This window comes from Falco cherrug, chromosome 3 (genome assembly GCF_023634085.1).
Source record: "Falco cherrug isolate bFalChe1 chromosome 3, bFalChe1.pri, whole genome shotgun sequence".
Classification (NCBI taxonomy): Eukaryota; Metazoa; Chordata; class Aves; order Falconiformes; family Falconidae; genus Falco; species Falco cherrug.
Genome location: NC_073699.1, coordinates 52,401,528 through 52,415,139, shown reverse-complemented (window position 1 = coordinate 52,415,139; position 13,612 = coordinate 52,401,528). Strand labels below are relative to the sequence as shown.

At 42.4% G+C, this 13,612-nt stretch overlaps 1 protein-coding gene across 4 annotated transcripts in view; it reads right to left on the bottom strand.

Annotated features, from left to right (window-relative positions):
• NOL4 (nucleolar protein 4) overlaps window positions 1-13,612 on the bottom strand; it is a 201,388-nt gene that overhangs the window by 138,031 nt on the left and 49,745 nt on the right. For all 4 annotated transcript variants that reach the window (XM_055705990.1, XM_055705992.1, XM_055705991.1 and 1 more), the window contains exon 5: window positions 7,274-7,406. In XM_055705990.1, coding sequence (XP_055561965.1) covers window positions 7,274-7,406 — 133 coding nt within the window. The remainder of the gene's footprint in view (window positions 1-7,273; window positions 7,407-13,612) is intronic.

Below are 13,612 nucleotides of genomic sequence, written 5' to 3'. Positions count from 1 at the left end.
TACTTGATTTGCTGAAAATTCCACCCAGCTCTCCTTAATGATGTTAAGGACTGAAAGTTTTTAACACAGCTGCACTGGCATTGCAAGCTCTTTTCCAGGCTCAGTGCAATGCATTAGCACTGACATTGTAACACTGCCCATATCATTACAATGTCACTCACAGTACCTTTGAATTGATAAAGTATCATCTCTAAAGAAGCCACTAAAACACCACTGAAACTAATTTCTGCAACTCTCTGGCTTTCTGTTCTTGTTTCACCATTTCCTTCCTCTTTCTTAAATGCATTGGTTTATGCAAATAATATTTCATCAAAGCAGACCTGATAGGCCAAATCACCCCAAGTGCAGCCCCATTGACACAAAATAATACTAGCACTATGGTCCACTTTAACTTTGCTTAGATGAAGATGATACTAGTTTTCTCAGATAGAGCAATATACTCTACTGTAACTAAGCTCCTGTCTAAAGAAACCTTTGTGATTTTGACATGTGTAAGATAACACTTCACTGCAGCCCATAGACGTGGAAACATGCATATGTGACTGTGCTGCCTTTTGCTTTATTCAGTAATGAAACTGGTGCTTGCAAAAGGTGGCAGATCGACAGCTGCAGAGACAAGAGACCTTTGCTTATCCTCAGAACAGACTGCCAGGCTGCCGAAGCAGAGACCTTCCTCATTCTCTCTGGCCAGCCGGTCTCAGCCCTCATCTTCGGGATGCAGTTGTTGCCCTCATTCAGCCCCTGCTCTATCTCCCAGAAGAAGGGAAAGATAAAACCTGTTCATACAGGCAGGCTTTCCTCTTCAGGGAAATTAGAGCAAGAACACAAAAGACTATGCAGAAGGTACTGTATTGCTACCATTGCCTGGATGTTACTGTACTCTTCCACTACCATGAGTCAGTCAGGTATCTTAGATTTCTTTCAGAAAACTAGTATTTATTGTTTCACCCTTAGTCATAAGATGTGAGATTATTACCCAAAAAATGTTATAAGCTAATATCATGGTTTAACCCCAGCCAGAAACTAAGTACCATGCAGCTGCTTGCTCACTCCCTGCCATGCCCCAGAGGAATGGGGAGGAAATCAGAAAGGAATGCAAAACCTGAGGGTTGAGGTAAGAACAACTTCACAATTGAAACAAAATAGGAGGAAAAAAACCCAAAACAATAATAACAATTATAAGGAAAAGGAGGGAGAAGGAAGAGGAATAAAATCCAAAGGGAAGGGAAAACCCCCAAGTGATGCACAATAAGTTGCTCACCACCTGCTGACTGATGCCCAGCCAGTCCCTGAGCAGCGATCACAGGCCCTGGCCAACTCCCCCCAGTTCATATAATCAGCACGACTTCCTACGGTATGGAATATCCCTTTGGCTAGCTGGGGTCAGCTGTCCTGGCTGTGTCGCCTCCCAGTTTCTTGTGCACCCCCAGCCCTCTCACTGGCAGGGCCTGACAAACCAAAAAGTCCTTGACTTAGTATAAACATCACCCAGCAACAACAAAAACTATCAGTGTGCTGTTAGCATTGTTCTTACACTAAATCCAAACCACAGCACTGCACCAGCTACTAAGAGGAAAATTAACTCTGTCCCAGCTGAAACCAGGACCGCTAACAGTGCTACCTCCTTCATTCTTTATCAGCCCAAAGCCTCATTATCAAGCAAAAATTACCTTTTGCTTTAGAGTAAAATACTTATTAACTTTGCATGTCCAATTTCTTGTATAATGTATAAGCATAATAAGCAACTTTTATAGCATTACAGCTGTGTTAGTATGGATCTACAAATTGCAAATAAAACCAGTCAAGCCATGGAAAATCCCAAAAAATGAAAAGTCTTTCTAAAAGTATATGAGATTGCATGTAGGAAAACTGGCAGGCTGCTTTTTATTTTATTTTTAATACTGTTATTAAAGCTTTATGTCTTCATGCAGTAATTTCACTCCATCCCATACGCCACAGAAATGTCAGGTGCTTTGTTTTGAAACCTAAAGTCAAGCTTTTAAGTAAAAGACACCCAAACTCTGCAAACATTTCAGCTAATATTTAGTGGGCCTTTGCTGAAGCCAAGTGGACTTAGATCTCCTAAAATCCCAGCATATTTGTAAAACCTTTCGGTGCTTGAACAGAAATTAAAGTCACAATACTCACTAATGTAAATTAATTTTGTAAATTAGTGTAAAATAACATTTCCACTGAAAATTCTTAATTAGCAGCCAAAAGGTTACCATGGGTTCAGTACTGGGAATCATCTGCTCTCGTGTTGGCTTTGTTACCACTCGCTTTACTCAACATCAAAAGCAGGGCCAAAACACAGGCAAAAGCAGAGACAATTTACACCAATATGCTCCTTCACCAATCTCTGTTCATTTTGGCCTGCAGCTGGTGTTCTAACTCGTACATCTCACTTAAATTACTTTGTGGAAAAAGAAAAGTCAGAGTTTTAAGACAAGAAGTCCAGGTTTTAGTGGAATAAAGACAAAAGCAGAAAGAAGTATGACAGCACAACCAGTTAAGAATGGAAAGATGGATTAAATACTTGGCTTGGAGTCAGTTCAGAGAGAATAATCCAACAGCAAGCATGGGCACAGCAAATTCTACACCCTTGCACAGACACACAGTTTTGACAATTTAATCAGCTAATGTTTCTTGTTTCAGGTGAAGCTATTGAGTAAAGATTATAGCTTTGATGCAGAAAACAGGTATTTGGATGACTGACTCCAATACTTGTATCCACCACAAACATCAAATGAGTGAAGGGAATAGTCAATGTGAATAACCACTTCTACATCTATACTGTGGAAAGCCTGGCAACTTGAACATGCCAGAGAACTGGCATTATCCAAATGACCGCAAACTACTTGAAGGCATAATCTCCACTGCATTACAGTACTATTGCTCGATTTTCTATAAGCTGAAAAATAAATACAATCGGGAAAAGCTTATTAGTAACCTCCACATCTAAGATGATATCCCAACCCCTGTCAAAGGTTGAACCGTGACATATTTTGTCATAGCTAGCTGCTATAAGCACAGTCACAAAATACAAGTTTTGTGAGAGGGAGTTCTGTATAAATAGGTATAAACATGTTACTATCATTTTCTAAAAACTAGATTGAAGAAAGCATAGTCGCTCCACAGAAATCCAGACAAAGCATTGATTTGTTTTGGTGTACCTCAGTACAGTGAGAAATACTGAAAATAAATGAATTCTGCATCTTGCACTGAGTTACAGTCAAATAGTCTCATTCCTGATTTTTATTTGATGGCTCACATAGTGAAAACAAAAAAAAAAATTCAACATAAAATTTATACCTAACTCTTGTTACTTCTAATGTTGTGCATGTTCTTAATTTCCTCTAATCAGAGCATCTGTCTCATGTTTTGGTAACTAACGAACCACCACAGTGAGGGAGCAAACACACTCAGCTGTTCTGCACAGGGCTTCAGCTAACAGGCAAGGGCAACAAGAATCCCATTTTCCCTCAGGGTAGTTGCCCTCTGACAGACCTATCTATAGGTTAGTTTTTACTACAAAAATCATTTTTGTACCAGTTGAAGCACTAATTAAAAAGAATACAAGCTCCTTTATTTCCAACTCAGTTTGCAAACCTTGCCTGGTGTCTGAGATAAGGGCAAAAGAGTTTAATCCAGCAGCATCAGAGTCCCCAGAGCATTATTAGGAGAAAGGGAATTAAAAACAGCTCTCAAGTGGGAGCTTGCCCACAGATGAGTGGCACCCAGGGCTCACTCCAAAGACCTAGCTTAGGACACCGGAGCTTTAGCACGTGTAGGGAAGCAAGAAAACAGGGGCAAGCAAGGGGAAAGGATGCAAAACAGAAAGGAACACACCACAGTTTGCAGGCCTATTATCCAGTTGGCTGTTAGGGAAAGCATCTCTGAGGCACTGGTAAGCAGATAGCCCTACCCCATTCCCAGCTGGGGAATGAACCAATTGCAAATTAAGAGCTACTTTCCTTTTCTGACTCCCCAGGGAAGAGCAGCAGCTCTTTTCCAGCTCCTCCCCCATCGTTGCAGCAGCCTTGCAGGTGCTCAGGATGATATTTTCAGCCCTTCACCAGCAGGTGTGACTCAAGGCCCTGTTATTTAAAAATATTCAAAGGCTAATTTAAAGTGGGAACTGTCCTTCATAGTATAGTGCAAATTTTGGTACTGTGGATACAATTCATCAACTCTCCCCACTTTTCATTTCTTCCTCAGTTCCCTTTCAACCCAATATGCTTTATACAAATCTTTTGAAGCTTCAGTATATTCACAGAGCCCAGGACTTTTGTGCAGTACCAGCACCCATACCCATCTAATGTAAGTAACACACACCTTTCCACCCTGTGCCCTCCTTCTTAGCACTTTCCCTACCTACCATGACATTTCTGGGTGAAGAAGTCTATTGCTTTCAGCTGATACTGTGGATTGCTCTCATATGTGCCTTTGTTCTATTTAGGTTCAAACAACCTAACCATGAGAAACTGAACACAGAGTACTAGACTGGAAGACACTGAGAAACCTCAGGTCAATTTTTTTAGTATGAGCTCTGCAACAGAGTCCCAAAGCCAAATGCCTATCTAAAAATGATGCAGATGTAACCCCAAGGGAAGAGGGTATGAAAGCATCTTACTCCTTTTACGTGGATAGTGTCAGCATTCCACTATGCTCTGATAAACTGAACTAAGAGGAGCCTCCATCTATCCCTCAGTGTCATGACCCAGCTCACCATTACATTCCTTTAGGGTACAGTTATATCCTAGTACCAAATCAGTTGAAATCCATGGAAAAAAACCAATAGATGTCCCAAAATATTCTCATGCCACCTCACAGGGAAAGCCAGGTAAACAGTGATAGAACACGTTTCCTTTAGGTACCTTGAGCAGTCACTAATCCACCCCAGGCAGCAGTTTTCCTAACAATTCCCATTAGCAAGTCATGCTCCCAAGAAGGGCACGCTTGGGGCAGCAGACAACCTGTGGTGTCCCATGTGACCACGGAAACCATTCCCAACTATGTGTGCACAGGCAATAACCTTATGCAGCAATAAGTTTTCACCTGCCAGAATGCAGCAAAGACATTTCAGATGAGCCAAATGCCAAGTGTCTTTGTAGACTGAATGTGGTGGCTGACATAAACTCTCACGGGCATATAGAATGTTGGAGGGAAAGGGACAATAATCACTTCAGACACACAGAAATTCATGCTCTGGATGATTTTGGGGTGTGTGCACTATAATTATGAAATTTGTAACATTTTACAGTGAAGGCTGTGACAGCAAAAGGGATTGTACTGCTAAGTTCATTTAAGTTCCCTTTTGCCTTCCCTCCTTTCCGTTCCTGCTTCCATCCCCCTGTCCCTGTGTTGATTATTTTCTTCCAGTCTTCTTTCTTCCTGCCCTCTGCTATCATTCTTCTTTCCCCCACCCTAACAATGTCTTTCAGTTCCTCCTTCAGTCTCTTCTCCCATATCTGAAAAAGCAAGTGTTGCTATAACTAGCCACACTCAGGTTTGCTACCTGACAACAGCTAGCACAAGAAAATCATGAAGCAGGAAGAGGTGCTATTTCTCTACCAGCAGATGCTTTAGCCAGAAGACGCAGCGGAAAACAGGACTACCTTAGGAAGGTGAGCAAGTACCATCTGGGGGGAAACGAAGGAAAGCTGAGAAACTTAAAGCAATTCTGTAAGATCACGCTGCCTGCAGTTCAAAGACCACAGTGCCTTTATTTTCCATACATTTTAAATAGCAAGTGACAGATCTGCAGCATTTTATCATTTGTACTTATGTTCTAATATGATTAGATGTGGCACATGAATCTAGTTGCAGCAGGTATTAAGACATGTATGACCGGCATTTCCTCATAGGTTACCGTACTGAGCTATAATTTTTATTTCAGACATACACATGCTCACAGTTACTATTAAGAAACACTATACATGTAAAGCTGACTGAGTATATAAGTAAACAAAAACCTCTAAAGCACAGTTTTGCACTGAAAGCCAGATACATAAAAATGGCACCTCCCAAAGTATCCCTGAAAACTCTGACTTAGCAGTATTATTGTAATACATTAGCCCTAAAAAGTCAAACTTCATCAGGAAAGTGAACTGGCTTTCGCTACATGTTGTGCAATCAGAACTGCTCCTTTAGTGAACATAGATAGAAATTAAGTCAAAAGTTGCACAATTTTTGTGATAGCTTGAAGACACTCAGACAAAAGGCGTCTGTGGTTAGAATCTGGCCCACCAAATTATCATAGATATCCTCCTCCTTTATTTGTCAGGAGAGCAGCACAGCAGAAGGCCCTACCCGTCACCAGATCCTATCAGCCACTATATTCTCATGTAAATAGCTTACCAGCCAGCAACTGACCAGGATGCATAAAGTGGAAAGTATCCAGCTTAACTGTCAAATCCCACGAATTTATCGTTCAGGAAAAATATAAGAAGCACTTCTGAACTGGCACACACAATCAGGAAATTATGGATTAACAAGTACAGAATACCAATGTGTTGTTTCTAATAGCAATAGAACTGACTTGCACTTTGGGTGTTGCACATTCATGTGCCACTCATGAGCCACTGTCACGGTCTGTAGTGGACAGACTTTTTTCGAGCTCCATAGCCAAGGAGAAAGCTCATTCCAAACCAGGCTCATCTAACTTGTTCTATAACAAGGGATGAAATCAGAGTACACATCTATGCATCTTCTATGCAAAGTAAAACTTTCATCACTTTCACCAACAAATTAGCTTTGCATTGTAACTAACCTAGAAATAATTAATATTCAGATTTACAATTCTGCTCATTCTGTTTTCCTTTCTTTTACCCCTATTTCACTATGGGCTTTACATCCTTATTTCTGAATATCACATCCTAATTCCTAGCTCTCAAATAATCATGCTTCTGTCACACCCCTATCCCTCATTGCAACCAGTAAAAACAACTTTCTCAGCCTTCTGGTTGCCTCAGAAATGTTTGAGTTTCCTTTTATGCCTGTGTATGGTCACACTACATATATAGAAATAGTAAAATAATAATACTTAACATATAGTGGTCTAAGCACTCACCTGTTGCCTAAGCAACAAATAAGTTAACCTCAAAAAAACCCCAACTTCATTCTCTTCATGCTGAGATATAGGGAACATACATTTCAAATTACCTAATGAAACACACTGTCAAGAAGAGGACACAGCAGGTACTAAATGAAGGCATAGAATGGGAAAAAGACAAAGCAATACTGCATTTTCTGTATGAAACAAGAGCCTTACCATCCTGCTGGCCCTGGAGGTTCTGAGGACTTTGCATTCTCTCTTCCAGATTTGAGCTGAGGTCAGAGTTCACAGCTGACATCCTAGTCGAGTCACTCATATCAAACTCATCACTTTCTATAGAACTTTCATCCTGCAAATGGAAAGTTTCAGAGATGCATCAGAAAACTTTCACTGTTACGCTGTTCACATCATACATGCAGTTCACTCGTTCCTGTTTGTTTCACTCACACCTGGCGTGTAGTCATGCTAAATCTTTGTGTATATAAGCAAACATGAGGAGCACATAACCAAAAGCAAGGAAAACACAACATTTATGAGATATGATAATCTGACAAACGCAATTTGTTCAACTATGAGGATACTCCCATCACTGCGCTCTCTGTTTCCACAGTATTTTGCAAAAGAGGGCTAGTAAATAGAGACCCCATACCAAGTCCTTGTTATTCAAATTTGGTTGAGGAGAGGTCTCCACACTCCCTGTCTGAATCCTCTACCTTTCCCTAGCGAGGTCGGTAACGCTGTGATGACCACTCAAATGGCAAGCTGACCCAATAAGAATTCATGACCAAATGCCCTTGACATGATGTCACCCTGTTTAATGTGTTTATACCTTGTTTAATGTGTTAATACTGTGTTTAAAGGAGCATCTATGAAAATAATAAAGCTTATAAAAGTTCAAACGACAGTCAATGGCAAACTAAAGAATAGAATCACATGAGAATAGTTTCAAATTTATTCTACCTTCTACATCTTTAATATGATTAAAGATTAGATATCAAGTCTAATTACAGAGAATCTACTAGGGATGATAGCAGAGGGCAAAAATTAAAAGTCCCAATCAAATATTTTGTCCCCATTTATAAAAGCAAAACAGTTTTGGACCTAGTCTGGCAAACTTTCACATACATGTTTAACTTCACTTGTTTCAGTCCCACTGAAGTCTATGTGTACACTCACGGATTAAAAATTAAGCATCTACAAGTCTTGCTCTGTAAACTGCTGAATCAACATAAAAACCTAAGGTGATATATTTTCAGTAACAACTTTTCTGAGATAATTACTCCTGTTATGAAGAAAAGCATTGTAAAAAAAGAGAAAAATATGGCAAACAATTTTGTATCCCTTGCAGATCAGTTTAAAATTATTTTCCTTTTTTATTATTATTATTTAACAAAAACATAACTGACAGGGTTCTGACTATGTTTTTAGGTTGCTCACCAGAACTGACCTAGAAAAATAATAATCTTTACAATATGATTTAACGTGTATTTGTTGTGGACTGGTTTCTACAGATGCTAATATAGCTAATATAGCTTTCTTCCTTCTGAGTGCTTGGCCCTGAAATCAGTTTTTCACTTGAGTCTCAGTGACGTTTCTAGCTGGCGTGGGCATTCCTCTCGTTTCTGGAAGGCAAGTTCCCTGCAGTTACAATTCTTATTAAACTGGGATGAAGTACTGCCAAATACCATTCAGGACTGAGAGTAGGACAACATGCTAGGCGATGCTGTTCTGCACTGTCCACCAGGACAATGACAGATAATGAAACAAACATACCTCATGTGCTGGTTTTGGCTGGGGTAAAGTTAATTTTCTTCATAGGACCTAGTATGGGGCTACATTTTGGATTTGTGCTGGCAACAGTGCTAATAACACAGGGATGCTTTAGTTACTGCTGAGCAGCTGGCACAGCGCCAGGGCCTGTGCTGCCTCTCACCCCACCCCAGCGAGCAGCCTGGGGGGGCACCAGGAGCTGGGAGGGGACACAGCCGGGACAGCTGACCCCAACTGGCCAGAGGGATGTCCCAGACCATATAGTGCCATGCTCAGCATATGAAGCTGGGGGGAAAAGAAGGATGGGGATAGACGTTCGGAATGATTGTGTTAGTCTTCCCAAGCATCCATGACACATGACGGAGCCATTCTTTCCTGGAGTTGGCTGAACACCTGCCTGACAGTGGGAAGTGGCAAATGAATTCATTGCTTTGCTTTGCTTGTGTGTGTGGTTTTTGCTTTACTTATTAAACTGTCTTTATTTCAACCCACGAGTTTTCTCACTGTTATTCTTCTGATTCTCTCCCCCGTTCTGCTGGTGGGGGAGTGAGCGAGCGGCTGTGTGGGGTTTAGTTGCCAGCTGGGGTTAAACCATGACAGTTCTTTTTGGCACCCAACATGGGGCTCAAAGGGTTCAAGATAACAACAGACCTGATTGGAATGTGCTAGATTGAATTCATAACTGTTATTGCTGTTTAGCTATTAATTGGCAGGCTCCTGTGCTTGCCATGGGGCTTGCTTGCCTTACTGTATTTTAGAGTCTAGTGCTCGTTAGTAGCTGCTTTTTGGTTTCACTACTTGCTGTACTGCCATCCTGCTTATCACCTGACTCTGCTGTGCCTGGGAACGCTTTGATAACAGCCGTGGTGACGGGCCTGGGCCGGCAGGTGGCCAGGGCATCACTGCTGCCACTGTACCGGACAGGCTGGAACACCGGTGTGAACTCCAGTCAAAGGGACTGTCACCTGCAGATGAGTCTATGTAGGAGCAGGACACCCCAAGGCATCTGTGGCCTTGAATAAGTCCAGGCCAGAGCAGGTACATCTCAAAGCGTCTGTGACCGTGGTTACGTTTCTGCTCAGCAGGAATGCCTCTGAAAGGACTGTGGCCCAAGGATAAGTCCATGCTGGAGAAAGTACACCCCAGAGCATCTGTGGATAAGTTCACGCTGCAGCAGGTACACCTTGAAGCATCGCTGGCTGTGCCTGAGGTCATGATGGAGCACCTCAAAGCGTGTGGCCATGGATAAGCCCCTGACAGAGCAGGTACAGCCCTGGAGGGACTGCAGCCTTGGGTAAGGCCATGTTGGAGCCAGTTTACTTCTGAAGGGACTGTGGCTGTGGCGAAGGCCACGCTGGAGCAGGTGTACCTCTGAAGGCATTGCGGCCCATGGATAAGGCCACGCTGGAACAGGTGCACCTCAAAGCGACTGTGGCTGCGGATGAGTCTATGCCGCAGCAGGCGCAGCCCTGGAGAGACTGTCGCTCACAGATAAGGCTCCGCTTGGAGCAGATGCATCCCTAAGGGACTGCAGTCTGTGGATAAGTCCAAACTGGATCAGGGGCAAGAGGAGGAGTTCATTGAAATGTTAAACCCTATGGGCTGGTCCAAAGCGACCAGGGCTGAGGATTGTAATGGAAATACCTTTAAATTATTGTAACCCAAGATTTGAGTTGCATGTTACAGAAATAAGTGTAGCAGGAACAACCTGAACCAATGGAGGACAAGCCTTACAAGAAGCAGAGCAAATGCAGCAGTGACATGACCTGAGCTGGCTTTGGTCCCCAGTAACTCCATGCACCACACCACCTCTCCTGTCCTCAGTGACCACCATAACAGATGGAGCCCAAAGTCATGGACTAAATGAACTCAAGAGACATTTTGTGGACATTTGTAGGCATTTTACAGATATTTTACAGACATTTCACAGGGGTGGTCCACAGACTAAGGGAATGATATCTGTATTATATCAAAAGATGGGAAGGGTGGTGGTGGGTAATGAAAATGTATTGGATAATGTGAGATCTGACCATGACGTAAATGGTATGGAATAAGGAGGGGGGAGAATGTGCTGGTTTTGGCTGGGATACAAGTTATTTTCTTCATAGTAGCTAGTATGGGGCTATGTTTGAATTTGTGCTGGCAACAGTGCTGATAACACAGGGATGTTTTCATTACTGAGTCAAGGCCTTTTCTGCCTCTCACCCCACCCCACCAGCGAGCAGCCTGGGAGGTGGCACAAGGAGCTGGGAGGAGACACAGCCAGGACAGCTGACCCCAACTGGCCAGAGGGATGTCCCAGACCATAAGGTGTCATGCTCAGGGTATAAAGCTGGGAAAAGCTGGGGGGGAAAGAAGGAAGGAGGAAGGGGGGTATACATTCAAGGTGATGGAGTTTTGTCTTCCCAAGCATCCATTACACGATGGAGCCCTGCTTTCCTGGAGATGATTGAACATCTGCCTGCTGATGGGAAGTGGTAAATGAATTCCTTGTTTTGCTTTGTTTGTGTGTGTGGCTTTTGTGTCTTTATCCCAACCCACAAGTTTTCTCACTTCTACTCTTCTGATTCTCTCTCCTACCCAGCTGGTGGGGGAGTGAGCAAGTGGCTGTGTGGGGGTTAGTTGCCAGCTGGGGTTAAACCACAACACTTTGTTCTCAAAGTTCCGTAAAAAACTAAATGGAAGAGTGACGGCTTCTCCATCTGGCACTTGTCTTCCTTGCCCAGATAAGGCAGGAGCACCCCAGTTACAGCAGCAGCAAACACCTGTACACTGCCCTCACAGAAGAACCGTGGTGTCCACTAGCCTCCTGCCCCAGAAAGGGAGCTCTGGATATCTGACACTTGCATAGGTACAAAACAGCACACATAAGCAGCCTGTGTTTGCCTACAGCTCTCTCCAGACTATCTCTACCTCACTCCCTAAACTACAAAAACATGTATCTGAATCTGCATGGACATACAGGCATGGGGAGAGGAGCTGGGAACCACTGGCATTTCATACCAGTTGCCGCACAGCTGTATATTCCCACACAGTGATGAGTTCTCCTTTTAGATGAAGCCTGTTCCCCTTTCATCGATGGCCTCAGCTTAAAAATGATGAATTGAGGATGAGAGAATTGGGAGGCTTTCAGTCACTGTGCTATCTAATTGTGGGATCCAAGTTTACTCCTGTCTCAGTTCCACCCCCTCCACAAGAATACAGATATGATTGATGAAACCTTGGAAACAGAGCCTTCCTACAAACCCAAGCATGTTTTTTAAGTGCATGAAGTAGTCTGAATGTATGCACCAGAAATCTTGCTGCTTTGTACTACAACATTTTCACTGTCATTTTGTTCTCAGTGCAACAAATGTACAGCCCGTAGGAAAAAAAAAAATCTTAGCAAAACTCTGCTTTGAGAAAAGACATAAAGATTATCTTGAGAACTTTCCTTGTGCCCACTCTGCCCTGGCAAAGACATTATTACTAAAATATATTAAAATTACTTCTCATAGATCCAGTGCTGCAGACATTTCATACATAGTAACATAGCTGCAAAACTGAGCTGGGCAGGGAGACAGCAGGCAATGGTGCTTCCTGCTGCCACCTTATTGTTGCCACTGGTTCATCCAGATGAAAAACTGGTTTAAGAAAAATTTCAGCCATCAAAACGGAAAGAATACACCAAAATATTCAGACTATAGAAGCACTATGGCAGATGGCCTTGATCCAGCATGAGTGCTCAACCCTGTTGTGGGAGGAGTAATTCTCAGAGGGAAGAAGTGGAAAAAACAAGAAATCCTTTACTCCTAAGGCTACAAAAGGGATAAGGCTCTTCTCTCCTGCTGCTTGAAACCCTGCTGCCAGATCCCAGAAAAGGGGCAGCACGCAGAGGGGAGACTCAATAGGAGAGAAAGATGACCAGGCTGTATTTGTGTATGAAGAAGTCTGAGCTGGAGATTTTTCCTCACACCCTCCACAATTAAACAAAAAAAAAACCAAACCCAAAACAAAAACACAACAACAACAACAAAAGCAAAACAAGGATCCTGATATTTCTATTTCTAGAGGAGTGATGAAATCCCTATTCTATAGGGTATTGAGTAATCCATAAATCTCCACCAATAGCCCACATCTACTTATTAGGAAACAAAATCTAGCGGACTCCGCAGAAGTCAGAAGTCAGCCAGGGTCTTCAACATAATCCAGCTGCTAAGGTTGTTTTTGAAGGTTTTCTTTATTAAAAAATATCTTGTAGTCAGGCAGAAGGACACAGCATGCAGGACTGCTTTTTGGCTGGCACATAGCTGAGCTTCTAACTATTTGGCAGCTCAAATGACAAAAGAACACATTTCTAGCAAAGTGAGTTTATTACAAATAATTTGGTAGGTGCCATCCAATTGATGAAGGACTTCTTAAGATCTGAAAAAAATCTGAATACATCACAGAAATAAAATAATTTTCAGGAAGAAAGAAATGCAATTCAACTCCAATCCTCTCTGAAGAAGCTTGATTCTCAGCCTATTTCTCTTCCTTTTTTTTCCCGTCTTTTTATTCAAAGTTTCAAAAGCAACCCCTACTCTTACTTATGAAGCTTTTTGCCTTAAAGATTTCAACTGATGTTGTCAGGGCTTCCATTTATCTCACTATAATATGTTGCATCCTGGCTGCTAACCTTGAGAACACCATGGCATTCATTTCAGCCGTTGATGGTATTGCTTTTTAGAAGTAGACAATGAAAGCCACTGCTGAGCACAGCACTAAGTCTCAGGTGAACATGCTGCCCCGTTACCCTTTCCGCTG